This window comes from Genypterus blacodes, unplaced genomic scaffold (genome assembly GCF_046128005.1).
Source record: "Genypterus blacodes isolate CSIRO-AG114 ecotype Tasmania unplaced genomic scaffold, CSIRO-AGI_Gbla_v1 ptg000168l_1, whole genome shotgun sequence".
NCBI lineage: Eukaryota > Metazoa > Chordata > Actinopteri > Ophidiiformes > Ophidiidae > Genypterus > Genypterus blacodes.
The window spans coordinates 50,077-67,672 of record NW_027466969.1 but is presented as its reverse complement, the minus strand read 5'-3'; the positions used below and the strand labels follow the sequence as shown (position 1 = coordinate 67,672).

The 17,596-nt window shown below is 40.3% G+C and overlaps 1 protein-coding gene and 1 long non-coding RNA gene across 11 annotated transcripts; both read right to left on the bottom strand.

Moving 5' to 3' along the window:
- Nucleotides 1-318: 318 nt before the first annotated feature.
- On the bottom strand, nucleotides 319-16,986 carry LOC143013916 (endonuclease domain-containing 1 protein-like). 10 transcript variants are annotated; one of them, XM_076167628.1, is made up of 7 exons: nucleotides 16,795-16,986; nucleotides 15,893-16,006; nucleotides 15,459-15,672; nucleotides 11,228-11,326; nucleotides 6,949-7,047; nucleotides 6,257-6,733; nucleotides 4,848-5,604 (listed from the first exon to the last, which is right to left on the bottom strand). In XM_076167628.1, exons 6-7 carry the CDS (start codon nucleotides 6,725-6,727, stop codon nucleotides 5,071-5,073), a joined length of 1,005 nt encoding a protein of 334 aa, XP_076023743.1. In that variant the 5' UTR covers nucleotides 6,728-6,733; nucleotides 6,949-7,047; nucleotides 11,228-11,326; nucleotides 15,459-15,672; nucleotides 15,893-16,006; nucleotides 16,795-16,986; the 3' UTR covers nucleotides 4,848-5,070. The 10 variants fall into 10 exon arrangements, 9 of the variants coding, with proteins under 9 accessions (XP_076023746.1, XP_076023743.1, XP_076023742.1 ...); XM_076167631.1 differs by lacking the exons at nucleotides 4,848-5,604; nucleotides 16,795-16,986 and adding an exon at nucleotides 319-1,075 and having other exon boundaries at nucleotides 15,893-16,170; XM_076167627.1 differs by lacking the exon at nucleotides 16,795-16,986 and having other exon boundaries at nucleotides 15,893-16,158.
- LOC143013919 (uncharacterized) lies at nucleotides 1,859-2,455 on the bottom strand. The gene is made up of 2 exons (XR_012965235.1): nucleotides 2,306-2,455; nucleotides 1,859-2,089 (listed from the first exon to the last, which is right to left on the bottom strand). It is a non-coding gene; the product is annotated as an uncharacterized LOC143013919 (long non-coding RNA).
- Nucleotides 16,987-17,596: the final 610 nt, after the last annotated feature.

The following is a 17,596-nucleotide window of genomic DNA, read 5'->3' as shown; positions in this document are numbered from 1 at the left end:
GATTGTCACAACGTCACAAAGAATGATCAAACATTTACTGTGATGTCTGTCTGACTCCCTCATGCAACCCACCCAAGATTGAGTCGACCCCACCACTTCCTAAAAAGTGGTGGGGTCCGTTTAGACCTTTTGCTTTTTAATTTCAAGGAAAAGTCCCAATATATAAATCATACATTGACTAAACAACAAGACAATGAGTTTTTACTTTGGGAATGATGAATAAACATGAAGGAAATAATGCTTTGACCGCCCAAGTGTGTGATGAATGAATGGATGGATGATCGACATGTGGCAAGATTTAAAAACCTGCAGCATTACCACACATTTTTTCTTCTTTTATTGTATTTATTAGATGCAGTAAAAGTGCAGGAAATACATGAGAGATACATTGTTGTGGTTCACATTGTAGCCCAAACCACCAGCACAGCCCAACTTTATTAACATTTATTAAGCGATGACCCTAATAGCTATGGGATCAAATGTGAAGGATGCATAAATGGGTCGACCATCACAAGTGTGGTCCTGAGCTTTACTGTCCAGGTTACCATGGACATAGTGAGTTTGGAAAAAAATCATACTTCGTTCCAGGTGGGCTCAGTTTTTGACTCAGTTGTGCCAAGGTCAGGTCTTCACGTACACAACCAGACTGAATGTTACTAACGCGGTACGCTCCTGCTATCCACTTGTTATTTATCCTGTTGTAGCAGCAGAATGCTGACCAGAGATGGGATGGAATATTGACTTGGCTGTTGAGCTTGTTTTTGCCAGGTTGTGCTCCGGTCACTAAAAAGCCTTCAATCTGATTGTTATTGTTGATGCATTCTGTATTCATTTCCTTACCAATCTTGTCCTCAATTACCCTCCATTTTCCACGGTTGCAATTAATTGTTTGTGGAACAGTGTTGGTCAGTGTGCAGGTGGCTTTTTTATCGTCTGTGCTCAATGCAAGAGAAACTGGAAACAGGTGACCCCTGTCATAAATAGTTTGACCATTGTAATCTGCGTCTGCAGCCTGGTTGGCGTGATTGTAATTTGCATTGTCGTTCACCATGTTGACATCCTTTTTCCCGGCAAGCTGTAAAAGTGAGAAAGCTTGGTGAGTGGTAAGAAGAGGTTAGCAGTAATGTAAAATACTGTAAGTAATCATTTGTACAAAGTCTGATGCTTCCAAAGTAACAGGACAGTGACAGGGTTAAGCAGAGAGTTATTCCAGATCTTAACTTATTTTCTTTATGTGACTCATGGAGCAAAATTCTTACACAGCACTGAAGAGTTTCTAATTCTAATAAAAGCTTCAATGTTTGTCATTTAACCCAAGCTGAAAATGACATTACAGCACCAGAACATATATTTAGTTGTTGTGTAATGTCATTCTCTTCATCAAAATGTGTGTCAATTAGGAATGGCTCAGATTTAGTAGAAACCTGGAAGTCCTCTTTATTACGTGGCTTTTTCTGTGAATAGCCATCAAAAGTGTATCAGAACACCCGGTGCCTGGTCTCCGCGCTTAAATGGTTCAATGGTTATTTCTTTGTTGTTGTCACGAACAAGTGCTTTTATTTCTGTATCATATCTTTACAAAGATTGTGTTTGTCTATAATTCTGGGTTTGGTGAAATCAGACCACATCTGATGAATAATTCATGCAAACATCCAAGAAAATGCTCACAGACTTTTTTTCCCAACTGAATCAACAAATCACGTGTACTGGTACAATTTCATAATATTGCTATTAATCAATGAATAATTAGAAACATACCTCTGCCTCTATCTTCCAAGGAGTCTGTGGTCTGGTTCCTTGTTTCCCTCTGAACCTGTAAGCTGAAACACTGGGATCTTGGTCTCTTTGTCGTAAAGGGTCACAAACCTTTGTACATTCTTGAACGTCTGGCAGATGGATGTGTATCGGTTCGGGTTCAGGATTTTTCCATTTGCTAGGATGCCTGGGACCTCTGGTGCTTTTCCATTAAGAAGAAACTTAGTTGCACAGTTTGTACTCATTGAATCCTCCACTTCAGTTACAGTGGGAGTGATGGACAGGAGGAGGAGCACCGTGAGAGACAGAGAAGCCAGGAGGTCATCATGTTGCTCTAGAACAAAGAGGAGAACAAAGAGTTGTTGGACATTACAGTGAAACCTACAGTAATCCATGTTTCTGGTTCTTACATTGAAACAAGGTGATGTGCAATGTGATATTGTTGCTGATTGTCACAATGTCACAAAGATTTGATATTATATAATATTGATATATTGATTGATCATGACAACTATCAGGAAAAAAATCACCATCTTTCTCTCCAACTTACCTGAAATCTAGTAGTAGTTGGTGTAATAGAAACTCAAATCGCTCTGCTTGAGTCTTCCTCGAATGTCAACTGGACCTGTGAGGGAGGTGTCTTTATATCTGGACAAAGCCTTGTTTCATCTCTGTGTACGTGTGTGTGTCCTTGAGCTTCTTCCCTTTCCTGAGTGTGTGTGTGGCATTCCTCTCATTAAACCATAAGGGGACTCTCAGACAGCATGTACCCAAACGAGACGCGGCTTCACTAAGCTTTGTTTTCTTAATGCTTATTTGGAATATCTAATAATTTGATAGATTTCAGCTTTCAGAGGGCATAACTTGTGTGTGTGTGTGTGTGTGTGTGGGGGGGGGGCACCCTGACTGAGCAGCAGGCCTTCCTTGTGCTGTTCTTTGTTCTGGAGGTGTGTGATTGCACATCAAATGTAGCCAATTTGTAATAACAGGAGAAAAGTGACATCAATTATTTTTGTGATTTGTATATTTTTGGCTGATATGCCGTTCATTTTTGTAACTGCAGGCAATCTTCCATCCCTGTTATCTGTTGATCAGGTGCAGGTACTTTTCCTCTGGTACATTCTGCACTGTTCAGCTTCAGTGTTATTCACAGTGAGGCTGTTGCACTGTTGTCTTTGTGTTGTAAAGTCACACATCTGCACTCACATTTGAGGCATTAAACCTCAGCAAAATAAAAAAAAGTTAAAAGATTATCAAAATGCATAATATTGTTCATCCTCAGTAATCTCAAAATACACTCCTGTGATTCTCAACCCTTGTCCTCAACTACCCTTTAATCTCAGCCTTCAGTTGAGAGGGAGTTGGTGTCATGTTGGTGTGTAACCAGATTTGTCTGATGGGTGATTACGTAACCCCAATACCTCCTTTGTCTTTGGTTTAAACAGAAGTGAGGCAATGTGATGATCTGGCCTGTACCGTTTAATAGATCATCTGTATACGGCAGACCAACCTGACCTCTGTTGGACACATGCTGCAGTACCTGTCATAACCACAGGGTTTCAGCTGAGGTCTCTCTTTGTGTCATCATGCCTTTGCTATCTTAAAATAACTGAGCCTCTTGAGCTTTTAGAGTACAGAACAGGCCACACCCACTCAACTTAATCTCTAATTCCAGCAAAATGTTAAGGATTACAAAAAGCAAAACAAGCTCCTTCACACAGGTGAAAATGATACGTACAGCAGTTGGCAACCATAGGTCACAGCTAGAGGGCGCTGTGCTCATACACATAGATTTTTAATATCCTCAAATATACATCAGTGGTACTAAAGAAGTCCAATATTATTGAGGAAAAATACAGTTTCTGGAGTTCGACACACACTCTCAGGTCCACCTTTGTACTTTTACTGCCCCCACACACACCACCCTGATTTAGAATACTTCCCATAAGTACACACACACACTCACATGACTCCGCCATGTCTGCTCGTTCCATACACACTCATTCTGTTGCTGTGTGTTTGGGGTTTAGAGTTATAGGCATTGTTTGATCATATGCATGTTTGTTAATATTTACACACTCTCTCTTCAAAACACATTTTTAGCAGTTTGCAGTTGATCTTCAAATATTTGAATATTCCCATTAGGCCAAAGTCACACGCCTGTCCAGTTGCTTTGGACCGGCTCTGACGTCAGCCAGTTGGCGTTTTAGTGACCAATCAGAATCAAGAAAACAGGCATGAGGTGTAATCAAACTTCTGACTGAACAAATGAACAGACTGGTTTCCCACTGAAAAGCATTGGCGGTTGTGCACAGAAAACACACTGAGACAGCCTCCTAGTAATGTACCTCGGGGCATTTCAGTGCTCACACACAAAAAGTCCATTTATTTAGATTGAGCCAAAATGAAATGCAGCACAAAGATACTGTACATTTCAGATGGTACAGAATGCTAATCATATTAATTATATTGCTAATTACATGTTGGGTGTGTGTGCCTGGGACTTCTGGTGCCTTTCCATTAAGAGGAAATGGTTTTGCACAGTTCAACATTGAATGTTCCACTTCAGTTACTGTGGGAGTGATGGACAGGAGGGGGAGCACTGTGAGGGACAGGAGACGCCAGGAGGTCATCATGTCGCCCCAGAACAAAGAGGAGAACAAAAGAGTTGTTGGACATCACAGTGAAACCCACAGTAATCCATGTTTTTGGTTCTAACATTGAAAAAAGGTGATAATTGGAGGCTGTTGCTGATTGTCACAACGTCACAAAGAATGATCACACATTTACTGTGATGTAAATCTTTCTGTCTGACTCTCTCATGCAACCCACCCAAGATTTTGTCGACCCCACCACTTCCTAAAAAGTGGTGGGGTCCGTTTAGACCTTTTGCTTTTTAATTTCAAAGAAAAGTCCTGATATATAAATCATACATTTAGTTAATTTAATTAATTAATTGATTACATTTAGAGTTTTTACTTTGGGAATGATGAATAAACATGAAGGAAATAATGCCTTGACAGCCCAAGTGTGTGATGAATGAATCGATGGATGATCGACATGTGGCAAGATTTAAAAACCTGCAGCATTACCACACATTTTTTCTTCTTTTATTGTATTTATTAGATGCAGTAAAAGTGCAGGAAATACATGAGAGATACATTGTTGTGGTTCACATTGTAGCCCAAACCACCAGCACAGCCCAACTTTATTAACATTTATTAAGCGATGACCCTAATAGCTATGGGATCAAATGTGAAGGATGCATAAATGGGTCGACCATCACAAGTGTGGTCCTGAGCTTTACTGTCCAGGTTACCATGGACATAGTGAGTTTGGAAAAAAATCATACTTCGTTCCAGGTGGGCTCAGTTTTTGACTCAGTTGTGCCAAGGTCAGGTCTTGACGTACACAACCAGTCTGAATGTTACTAACGCGGTACGCTTTTGCTATCCACTTGTTATTTATCCTGTTGTAGCAGCAGAATGCTGACCAGAGATGGGAAGGAATATTGACTTGGCTGTTGAGCTTGTTTTTGCCAGGTTGTGCTCCGGTCACTAAAAAGCCTTCAATCTGATTGTTATTGTTGATGCATTCTGTATTCATTTCCTTACCAATCTTGTCCTCAATTACCCTCCATTTTCCACGGTTGCAATTAATTGTTTGTGGAACAGTGTTGGTCAGTGTGCAGGTGGCTTTTTTATCGTCTTGGCTAAATGCAAGAGAAACTGGAAACAGGTGACCCCTGTCATAAATAGTTTGACCATTGTAATCTGCGTCTGCAGCCTGGTTGGCGTGATTGTAATTTGCATTGTCGTTCACCATGTTGACATCCTGTTTCCCGGCAAGCTGTAAAAGTGAGAAAGCTTGGTGAGTGGTAGGAAGAGGTTAGCAGTAATGTAAAATACTGTAAGTAATCATTTGTACAAAGTCTGATGCTTCCAAAGTAACAGGACAGTGACAGGGTTAAGCAGAGAGTTATTCCAGATCTTAACTTATTTTCTTTATGTGACTCATGGAGCAAAATTCTTACACAGCACTGAAGAGTTTCTAATTCTAATAAAAGCTTCATTGTTTGTCCTTTAATCCTAACTGAAAATGACATTACTGCACCAGAACATATATTTAGTTCTTGTGTAATGTCGTTCTCTTCATTAAAATGTCTGTCAATTAGGAATGGCTCAGATTTAGTAGGAACCTGGAAGTCCTCTTTATTATGTGGCTTTTTCTGTGAATAATCATTCAACAATCAGAACATCCAATGGTTATTTTTTTGTTGTTGTCACGAACAAGTGCTATTATTTCTGTATCATATCTTTACAAAGATTGTGTTTGTCTATAATTCTGAGTTTGGTGAAAATCAGACCACATCTGATGAATAATTCATGCAAACATCCAAGAAAATGCTCTCAGGCTTTTTTTCCCCACTGAATCAACAAATCACGTGTACTGGTACAATTTAATAATATTGCTATTAATCAATAAATGATTAGAAACATACCTGTGCCTCTATCTTCCAAGGAGTGCAGGGTCTGTTGGGTCTGTTGGGTCTGTTGGGTCTGTTGTTTTTCCTGGGTCTGTTGGGTCTGTTGGGTCCGTTGATTTTCTTGGGTTTGTTGGGTCTGTTGATTCTCTTGGGTTTGTTGGGTCTGTTGATTCTCTTGGGTCTGTTGGGTATGGCTGCTTGTTGCCCTGTGTACTTGTAAGCTGAAAACACTGGGATCTTGGTCTGTTTGTCGTAGAGCGTCACAAACCTTTGTACAGTCTGGAACGTCTGGCAGATGGATGTGTATCGGTTCTGGTTCAGGATGTTTCCATTTGCTAGGATGCCTGGGACCTGTGGTGCTTTTCCATTGAGAAGAAACTGAGTTGCACAGTTTGTACTCATTGAATTCTCCAGTTTAGTTACTGTGGGAGTGATAGACAGGAGGAGGAGCATCGCCAGGGAAAGGAGATGCCAGGATGTCATCATGTTGCTCTAGAACAAAGAGGAGAACAAAAGAGTTGTTGGACATTACAGTGAAACCCACAGTAATCCATGTTTCTGGTTCTAACATTGAAACAAGGTGAAATGCAATGTGTTATTGTTGCTGATTGTCACAACGTCACAAACAATGGTCGCACATTTACTGTATTGTTGATTGATCATGAACAAATATCAGGACAAAATCACCATCTTTCTGTTCGACTCACCTTAAATCTGCCAGAGTAGTTGGGAAATAGAAACTCAAATCGCTCTGCCTGAGTCTACCTCAAATGTTGACTGCACTTGTGATTGAGGTGTCTTTATATCTGGACAAAGAGGAACTTGGTGATACAAGCTTATCATCTTAATCTGTAACATCATGACATTGGCAGACCTGAACCTTCCTCATTTGATCATTTTTGCACTTAGGCAACCAACCCAAGATTGAGTCGACCCCACCACTTACTAAAAAGGTCATTATGAGGCTGAAAGGTGAACATTTGAGGTTATGTTTATTCACTCATTTCAATTCAGATATCGTCAATAATTCCTTTCTTCAAAAAGTTACAGTGTTTCTGTTTTCACATTAAGAATAAATAATCTTTTAGACAGAAAATATCTAGAAGAAAAAATTACATTCAACAGGTGCTTTCAACACATCAACATATTTCCACATCGTGGAATCGTCTGTAGACGAGCATACAGGACTTGAACCTGATGCAGGCAGTGACTGGGAGTCAATGGAGGGATGTGAACAGTCACCTGTGCTGTTGGGCTGGTTGAAGACCAGACAAGTAGAGATGGTCATTTCAAAAGCGAGGGTTTGTTCAGTTGGGAAAACAGCCAGTTTTGATAAGCAGTTCCACCAACTGTGTTGAAACTTCCGGTGAATATGAAATGTTTGAGTTGCTGATACTGAGAGATCGTGAGAATTTTGTTGTGATGATGAAATCTAGCTTTCTGAAGAATGAAGGGTTTGCGACACACACGGTGTCATAGCACAGCGGTGAAGCTTTCAGCCTGCGTAACAGAAGGTCACACCATCTGCTCTGCAGACTGAAGTTCTCCACTTTGCTTTAAATGAGGACAATATATCGAGTGCAACACATCCTTTATATGGTAATATAGGGTTTAAATAACAAAGACCAGCAAAGCCATCTAAGACTGGCAGAGCGATCCAGTAAGCTGCTTCATACGTCATCTGTCACGTCTGTCCAGCTGCAACGCCAGTGCCAGAAAACAGCATTTTAGAAGTCACTGCATCTGAACTGTGACACGCCGCTCAGCATCAGTATCAGACCTGACATCAATACCATACATCAGACTGATACATGGAGGCCACACACAGATCACAGCACATAGGTGCATATGTACATAAATCACTAGACATAAACCAGACAATGAATTACAGATTAATGAAGATAGAAGCATGATGGAGGGCAGAGGAATTGGGAGAGTAAGGACGAAGGCCTGGGAGGACTTTGGCCCACCAATAAACAATAATAAACAAATAGAAGGAGAAATCAGCACACAAAAAGAATCAGTTGTTTGTGCCTGAGTGAAAATTATCAAGAGGGTTCAGGTTTTTGAAGTGGATGCATGGCAAACTTGGAATCAATGGCTGCATTTCCAACTTGTGTCAGTAGATGTCCATATTGAGCGATAGGTTTGGAGATGTTTCATAGCCTCCAAACTGCCATCTGGACAGACAAGCCAGTGCATTTTATAGTTGAAAGCTATGAAATGTTGTGTTTGGGCATTCTGAGTTTGGAAACCCCACAGTTTGAGCCTGGTTCTTCATCCTTACAACCTACTTGAACATTTTCAGCCATGTATGTTTTTGTAGGACAGCGAGGAACAGGACCCTCCATGAGAAATCTTTTTACTTTGCTAATCAGGCTAATCAGCACTCAGTCATGTTTGTACACTGTTTCATGTCGTGCTACAATCTCACGTTGCTTCTAAAGACAGACATCTTCCTGAGTTGTTTGAGAATCAACCGGCTCCTAGTTTGTTTTCATTTCTGCTGATGTTCCTCAGGGCATCAGGTGAGCTGGAAAGCACCTTTACTCTTTGACTGTATATAGACTTGTACTGCAAGTTTCTCTCATTACAGACATATTGGATGGCTTTGTGTCATAGTTATGACTCATTATGTAAAAAGAATATATGGACAATTATGTAAAACTCATTATATAAAGAGCGGAGAATGTTTTGTTTGTTTAATTATCATTATTAGAAAGCAGGCAGAACTCCAGCTGCCTTGTTTACTGCAAATCAAAGTCAAAAGTGTCGTCCTAAAGCACATGGGAGAATAAAAGCCATCCGTTCAGACCTTTTGCTTTTAAATTTCAAGGAAAAGTCCTAATATATAAATCATACATTGACTAAACAAACAAGACAATGAGTTTTTACTTTGGGAATGATGAATAAACATGAAGGAAATAATGCCTTGACAGCCCAAGTGTGTGATGAATGAATGGATGGATGATCGACATGTTGCAAGATTTAAAAACCTGCAGCATTACCACACATTTTTTCTTGTTTTATTGTATTTATTAGATGCAGTAAAAGTGCAGGAAATACATGAGAGATACATTGTTGTGGTTCACATTGTAGCCCAAACCACCAGCACAGCCCAACTTTATTAACATTTATTAAGCGATGACCCTAATAGCTATGGGATCAAATGTGAAGGATGCATAAATGGGTCGACCATCACAAGTGTGGTCCTGAGCTTTACTGTCCAGGTTACCATGGACATAGTGAGTTTGGAAAAAAATCATACTCTGTTCCAGGTGGGCTCAGTTTTTGACTCAGTTGTTCCAAGGTCAGGTCTTCACGTACACAACCAGACTGAATGTTACTAACGCGGTAAGCTTTTGCTATCCACTCTGTGCTGTTGAAGCAGCAGAATGCTGACCAGAGATGGGAAGGAATATTGACTCGGTTGTTGAGATTGTTGTTGCCAGGTTGTGCTCCGGTCACTAAAAAGCCTTCAATCCGATTGTTATTGTTGATGCATTCTGTATTCATTTCCTTACCGATGTCTCTCTCAACTATCCTCCATTTTCCACGGTTGCAATTAATTGTTTGTGGAACAGTGTTGGTCAGTGTGAAGGTGGCTTTTTTATCGTCTAGGCTAAATGCAAGAGAGACTGGAAACATGTGACCCCTGTCATAAATCTTTTGACCTTTGTAATCAGTGTCTGCAGCCTGGTCGGCGTGATTGTAATTTGCATTGTCGTTCACCATGTTGACATCCTGTATCCTGGCAAGCTGTAAAAGTGAGAAAGCTTGGTGAGTGGTAGGAAGAGGTTAGCAGTAATGTAAAATACTGTAAGTAATCATTTGTACAAAGTCTGATGCTTCCAAAGTAACAGGACCGTGACAGGGTTAGGCAGAGAGTTATTCCAGATCTTAAATTATTTTCTTTTTGTGACTCATGGAGCAAAATTCTTACGCAGCACTGAAGAGTTTCTAATTCTAATAAAAGCTTCATTGTTTGTCCTTTAATCCTAACTGAAAATGACATTACTGCACCAGAATATATATTTAGTTGTTGTGTAATGTCGTTCTCTTCATTAAAATGTCTGTCAATTAGGAATGGCTCAGATTTAGTAGGAACCTGGAAGTCCTCTTTATTATGTGGCTTTTTCTGTGAATAATCATTCAACAATCAGAACACCCGGTGCCTGGTCTCCACGCTTAAATGGTTCAATGGTTATTTCTTTGTTGTTGTCACGAACAAGTGCTATTATTTCTGTATCATATCTTTACAAAGATTGTGTTTGTCTTTAATTCGGGGTTTGGTGAAAATCAGACCACATCTGATGAATAATTCATGCAAACATCCAAGAAAATGTTCACAGACTTTTTTCCCCACTGAATCAACAAATCACGTGTACTGGTACAATTTCATAATATTGCTATTAATCAATGAATGATTAGAAACATACCTCTGCCTCTATCATCCAAGGTTGGCCTGGTCTGGTTCCTTGTTTCCCTGTGAACCTGTAAGCTGAAAACACTGGGATCCTGTTCTCTTTGTCGTAGAGCGTCACAAACCGTTGTACATCATTGAATGTCTGGCAGATGGATGTGTATCGGTTCTGCTTCAGGATGTTTCCATTTTCTAGGATGCCTGGGACCTCTGGTGCTTTTTCTTTGAGAAGAAACTGAGTTGCACAGTTTGTTTTCATTGAATCCTCCACTTCAGTTACTGTGGGAGTGATGGACAGGAGGAGGAGCATCGCCAGGGAAAGGAGATGCCAGGAGGTCATCATGTTGCTCTAGAACAAAGAGGAGAACGAAAGAGTTGTTGGACATTACAGTGAAACCTACAGTAATCCATGAATTTGGTGTTAGATTGAAACAAGGTGATGTGTAATGTGACATTGTTGCTGATTGTCACAATGTCGCAAAGAATGGTCGCACATTTACTGTGTTGTTGATTTATCATGAACAAATATCAGGACAAAATCACCATCTTTCTGTTCGACTCACCTGAAATCTGCCAGAGTAGTTGGGAAATAGAAACTCAAATCGCTCTGCCTGAGTCTACCTCAAATGTTGACTGCACTTGTGATTGAGGTGTCTTTATATCTGGACAAAGAGGAACTTGGTGATACCAGCTTAACATCTTAATCTGTAACATCATGACATTGGCAGACCTGAACCTTCCTCATTTGATCATTTTTGCACTTAGGCAACCAACCCAAGATTGAGTCGACCCCACCACTTACTAAAAAGGTCATTATGAGGCTGAAAGGTGAACATTTGAGGTTATGTTTATTCACTCATTTCAATTCAGATATCGTCATGTTTTACTCTTATATGAGTTAAATTCCGGTAAATAATTGAATAGTTTTTATTGATAAGGACAAATTCAGCAGTTGGTTGTCAGCTGATAATTGGAGTCACCACCCTTCTTTGCAGACAAGATTACAAATGTAACTGGTAAAAACAACATAAAACATTCATAACCTGAGCCTGTCAAGTCTCATCTCCTCGTTTCTATCAGCTGGAGTAGATCACAGTAAAGATAAAGAAGAAATACAGGGGAGACTTCATTATTATCAACATTAATGTAGTGATTACGCTCATAACATGTATAGCTACAGTTGATATAATACATTTGAATATATACATCTGATATACAGATAATTGTTCCTGCAGACATTATGTATGAAGCTGTTCAGGAAAGAGCAGGATCTTTAACCGTTCCTTAGAGACAGAGAGGGACCCTCCACCACCTAAGGACCACCAAGGAGAAGTGTCTGGCTCCAGACTTGGGGCCTCGTTGTGGTGGCAGCACCAGGCGCCGTTGGTTGTCAGAGCAGAGGGAGCGAGAGAAGGCAGGAGCCTGGAGGAGGGAGTTCAGATAAGTGGGGCGCTGCTCTGTAGACGAGCATACAGGACTTGAACCTGATGCAGGCAGTGACTGGGAGCCAATGGAGGGATGTGAACAGTCACCTGTGCTGTTGGGCTGGTTGAAGACCAAACAAGTAGAGATGGTCATTTCAAAACCGAGGGTTTGTTCAGTTGGGAACACAGCCAGTTTTGATAAGCAGTTCCACCAACTGTGTTGAAACTTCCGGTGAATATGAAATGTTTGAGTTGCTGATACTGAGAGATCGTGAGAATTTTGTTGTGATGATGAAATCTAGCTTTCTGAAGAATGAAGGGTTTGCGACACACACGGTGTCATAGCACAGCGGTGAAGCTTTCAGCCTGCGTAACAGAAGGTCACACCATCTGCTCTGCAGACGTTGTTTTCATGACTGAAGTTCTCCACTTTGCTTTAAATGAGGACAATATATCGAGTGCAACACATCCTTTATATGGTAATATAGGGTTTAAATAACAAAGACCAGCAAGGCCATCTAAGACTGGCAGAGCGATCCAGTAAGCTGCTTCATACGTCATCTGTCACGTCTGTCCAGCTGCAACACCAGTGCCAGAAAACAGCATTTTAGAAGTCACTGCATCTGAACTGTGACACGCCGCTCAGCATCAGTATCAGACCTGACATCAATACCATCCACAGACTGATACATGGAGGCCACACACAGATCACAGCACATAGGTGCATTTGTACATAAATCACTAGACATAAACCAGACAATGAATTACAGATTAATGAAGATAGAAGCATGATGGAGGGCAGAGGAATTGGGAGAGTAAGGTCGAAGGCCTGGGAGGACTTTGGCCCACCAATAAACAATAATAAACAAATAGAAGGAGAAATCAGCACACAAAAAGAATCAGTTGTTTGTGCCTGAGTGAAAATTATCAAGAGGGTTCAGGTTTTTGAAGTGGATGCATGGAAAACTTGGAATCAATGGCTGCATTTCCAACTTGTGTCAGTAGATGTCCATATTGAGCGATAGGTTTGGAGATGTTTCATAGCCTCCAAACTGCCATCTGGACAGACAAGCCAGTGCATTTTATAGTTGAAAGCTATGAAATGTTGTGTTTGGGCATTCTGAGTTTGGAAACCCCACAGTTTGAGCCTGGTTCTTCATCCTTACAACCAACTTGAACATTTTCAGCCATGTATGTTTTTGTAGGACAGCGAGGAACAGGACCCTCCATGAGAAATCTTTTTACCTTGCTAATCAGGCTAATCAGCACTCAGTCATGTTTGTACAGTGTTTCATGTTGTGCTACATTTACACGTTGCTTCTAAAGACAGACATCTTCCTGAGTTGTTTGCGAAACAACCGGCTCCTAGTTTGTTTTCATTTCTGCTGATGTTCCTCAGGGCATCAAGTGAGCTGGAAAAGCACCTTTACTCTTTGACTGTATATAGACTTGTACTGCAAGTTTCTCTCATTACAGACATATTGGATGGCTTTGTGTCATAGTTATGACTCATTATGTAAAAATAATATATGGACAATTATGTAAAACTCATTATATCAAGAGCGGAGAATGTTTTGTTTGTTTAATTATCATTATTAGAAAGCAGGCTGAACTCCAGCTGCCTTGTTTACTGCAAATCAAAGTAAAAAGTGTCGTCCTAAAGCACATGGGAGAATAAAATCCATCCGTTTAGACCTTTTGCTTTTAAATTTTAAGGAAAAGTCCTAATATATAAATCATACATTGACTAAACAAACAAGACAATGAGTTTTTACTTTGGGAATGATGAATAAACATGAAGGAAATAAGGCTTTGGGGTGGAGGAGTACTTTACAACCTATAACAACACTGTCTTGTGCACTCCTCTAGTTTATTCTCATAGACCATTAGATGAGGGTGCCGAGGCTGAGTGTCGGCTAACTTTTAACGATATGCTAAAAAAAAAAAAAAGTTTTTTTCTTTTTTTTTTTGGGAATGTTATCAGATTTACCCTCATTACCTTCGCGATCGGCCGGACGGCCAGGATCGACGTATTGGGCACCCCTGGTAGTTTACATTCTGAGTTTGGAAAAAAATCATACTCTGTTCCAGGTGGGCTCAGTTTTTGACTCAGTTGTGCCAAGGTCAGGTCTTCACGTACACAACCAGACTGAATGTTACTAACGCGGTACGCTCTTGCTATCCACTGGTTATTTATCCTGTTGTAGCAGCAGAATGCTGACCAGAGATGGGAAGGAATATTGACTCGGTTGATGAGATTATTGTTGCCAGGTTGTGCTCCTGTCACTACAAAGCCTTCAATCTGATTGTTATTGTTGATGCATTGTCTATTCATTTCATTACCGATGTCTCTCTCAACTATCCTCCATTTTCCACGGTTGCATTTACTTGCCTGTGGAACAGTGTTGGTCAGTGTGAAGGTGGCTTTTTTATCGTCTTGGCTAAATGCAAGAGAAACTGGAAACAGGTGACCCCTTTCATAAAGGTCTTGACCATAGTAATCTGTGTCTGCAGCCTGGAGGTTATGGTTGTAATTTGTATTGTCGTTCACCATGTTGACATCCTGCATCCCGGCAAGCTGTAAAGGTGAGAAAGCTTGGTGAGTGGTAGGAAGAGGTTAGCAGTAATGTAAAATACTGTAAGTAATCATTTGTACAAAGTCTGATGCTTCCAAAGTAACAGGACCGTGACAGGGTTAGGCAGAGAGTTATTCCAGATCTTAACTTATTTTTCTTTATGTGACTCATGGAGCAAAATTCTTACACAGCATTGAAGAGTTTCTAATTCTAATAAAAGCTTCAATGTTTGCCATTTAACCCAGGCTGAAAATTATATTACAGCACCAGAACATATATTTAGTTCTTGTGTAATGTCGTTCTCTTCATTAAAAGGTGTGTGAGTTAGGAATGGCTCAGACTTAGTAGGAACCTGGAAGTCCTCTTTATTACGTGGCTTTTTCTGTGAATAGCCATCAAAAGTGTATCAGTACACCTGGTGCCTGGTCTTCACGCTTAAATGGTTCAATGGTTATTTTTTTGTTGTTGTCACGAACAAGTGCTTATTTCTGTATCATATCTTTACAAAGATTGTGTTTGTCTATAATTCTGGGTTTGGTGAAAATCAGACCACATCTGAGGAATAATTCATGCAAACATCCAAGAAAATGCTCACAGACTTTTTTTCCCAACTGAATCAACAAATCACGTGTACTGGTACAATTTCATAATATTGCTATTAATCAATGAATGATTAGAAACATACATGTGCCTCTATCTTCCAAGGAGTCTGTGGTCTGGTTCTTTGTTTCCCTGTGAACCTGTAAGCTGAAAACACTGGGATCTTGGTCTCTTTGTCGTAGAGCGTCACAAACCTTTGTTCATCCAGGAACGTCTGGCAGATGGATGTGTATCGGTTCTGGTCGTGGATGTTTCCATTTTCTAGGATGTTTGGGAACATTTCCATTGAGAAGAAACTTAGTTGCACAGGTTGTACTCATTGAATCCTCCACTTCAGTTACTGTGGGAGTGATGGACAGGAGGAGGAGCAAAGTGAGAGACAGGAGACGCCAGGATGTCATCATGTTGCTCTAGAACAAAGAGGAGAACAAAAGAGTTGTTGGACATTACAGTGAAACCCACAGTTATTCATGTTTCTGGTTCTAACATTGAAACAAAGTGATGTGCAATGTGTTATCGTTGCTGATTGTCACAACGTCACAAAGATTTGATATTATATGATATCGATATATTGATTGATCATTAAGAAATATCAGGAAAAAAATCACAAACTTTCTGTTCGACTCACCTGAAATCTGCCAGAGTAGTTGGGAAATAGAAACTCAAATCGCTCTGCTTGAGTCTTCCTCGAATGTCAACTGCACCTGTGAGGGAGGTGTCTTTATATCTGGACAACCAGGAACTTGATGAGGAAATAAAATGAATTAGACTATTCAAATAGATTGTGTTCTTAAATAAACAATGGCTTTGGCTCAATACTTTCGGTACAATCTTCAATACTTCCTGTTATACGTGCATCGGGAAAACATCGACTGGCTGTCTCCTTCGTAATCTGAAACATCCTCCTTCCATTCTTCATTCTATCATTATACCACCAATCCACAGTAAAGGATTTTATTACAAACTAAATGATGTTCACCTCATTGTTCCTTATCCCAGACTCAGTATTTCCTTTCTTACAACCTGTGTTTTTTTTTTTTTAAAGTTTTGCCCATTATTCCTCTGTAGTTATATTGAGGAACAGTTGACCCCTGAGGTGCAAATGCTGCCCTCTGCTTTGCCCTGGGCAAAGGGGCTCCATTTTTCCTTTACCACACCGGTGTTCTGACCCAAACAAGTCAGCATCCTTCCCACCAGGCACGGCCAGATTAGCCATACTTTCCTTAAAAATTAAAAAGCAAAAGGTCTAAACTGATGGCTTTTATTCCCCCATGTGCTTAATGACGACATTTTGACTTTGATTGCAGTAAACGAGGCAGCTGGAGTTCTGCCTGCTTTCTAATAATGCTAATTAAAAAAAACAAACATTCTCTGATCTTTAGATAATGAGTTTTATATAATTGTACATATATTCTTTAAACATAATGAGTCATAACTATGACACAAAGCCATCCAATATGTCTGTAATGAGAGAAACTTGCAGAACAAGTCTAAATACAGTCAAAGAGTAAAGGTGCTTTTCCAGCTCACCTGATGCGCTAAGGAACATCAGCAGAAATGAAATCAAAATAGGAGACGCTTGTTTTGCAAACAACTCAGGAAGATATCTGTCTTTAGAAGCAACATGTGAATGTAGCATGACATTCAACACTGTACAAACATGACTGAGTGCTGATTAGTCTGGTTAGCAAAGTAATCTCTTTCTCATGGAGGGTTCTGTTCCTCGCTGTTATTGAAAAAAGGACCTTTCTGGTGGTCTTTCTTCGTGTTCGTTGTTTTGGTGGTGAATGATGAGGCAAAGATGAACTGAAATTCTCAGATGGGTTTTTACTGGAATAAGACATTGAAGAGCGCCTGTCCTGCCCCCGTCCTTGTGTCGTGGGTCAGGCCGTGAGTTTCCACGTACAATTGCATTTATGCCGCAAACACAAGGCGTCATCAATTCACTGATGACACTGTAGTTGAACTGTTATCTATTGGTCAGCCAGCTTCAAGAGGGGCAGCGCTAAGATTCAAATCTGAGGGATGAACAGCTGTCTGTGGGGGAAAGTAGAACACTCTTTGTGTAAATTAAAGAACAGAAGTATAGTGTAATAAGCCCTTTGATCTGAAGAAGCTCCCCCAGACTGCCCGTCCATGCAAACCCCCTTGAAGCTCTGATAAAGCGATACAGTGACCTCTTCACCTATTGGCAGACAGTGTTATCTAGCCTTCCCAGAGAAGCTGTAAATGCTCGTATGTATTACTCTATCTCCAGACTTTCCCGGAGCCAGCCATTTGGTCACTTGTAAATATATTAACCTCAGTTACTGCATTTACTTATATGTGTTTG

Bases quoted from the DNA above. Each gene is read 5' to 3' on its own strand.
- LOC143013916 (XM_076167628.1), bottom strand. From the start codon at position 6,727: ATGATGACATCCTGGCATCTCCTTTCCCTGGCGATGCTCCTCCTCCTG. The intron at 5,605-6,256 runs GTATGTTTCTAA...TCACTTTTACAG, and splicing joins CTTGGAAGATAGAGGCACAG to CTTGCCGGGAAACAGGATGT.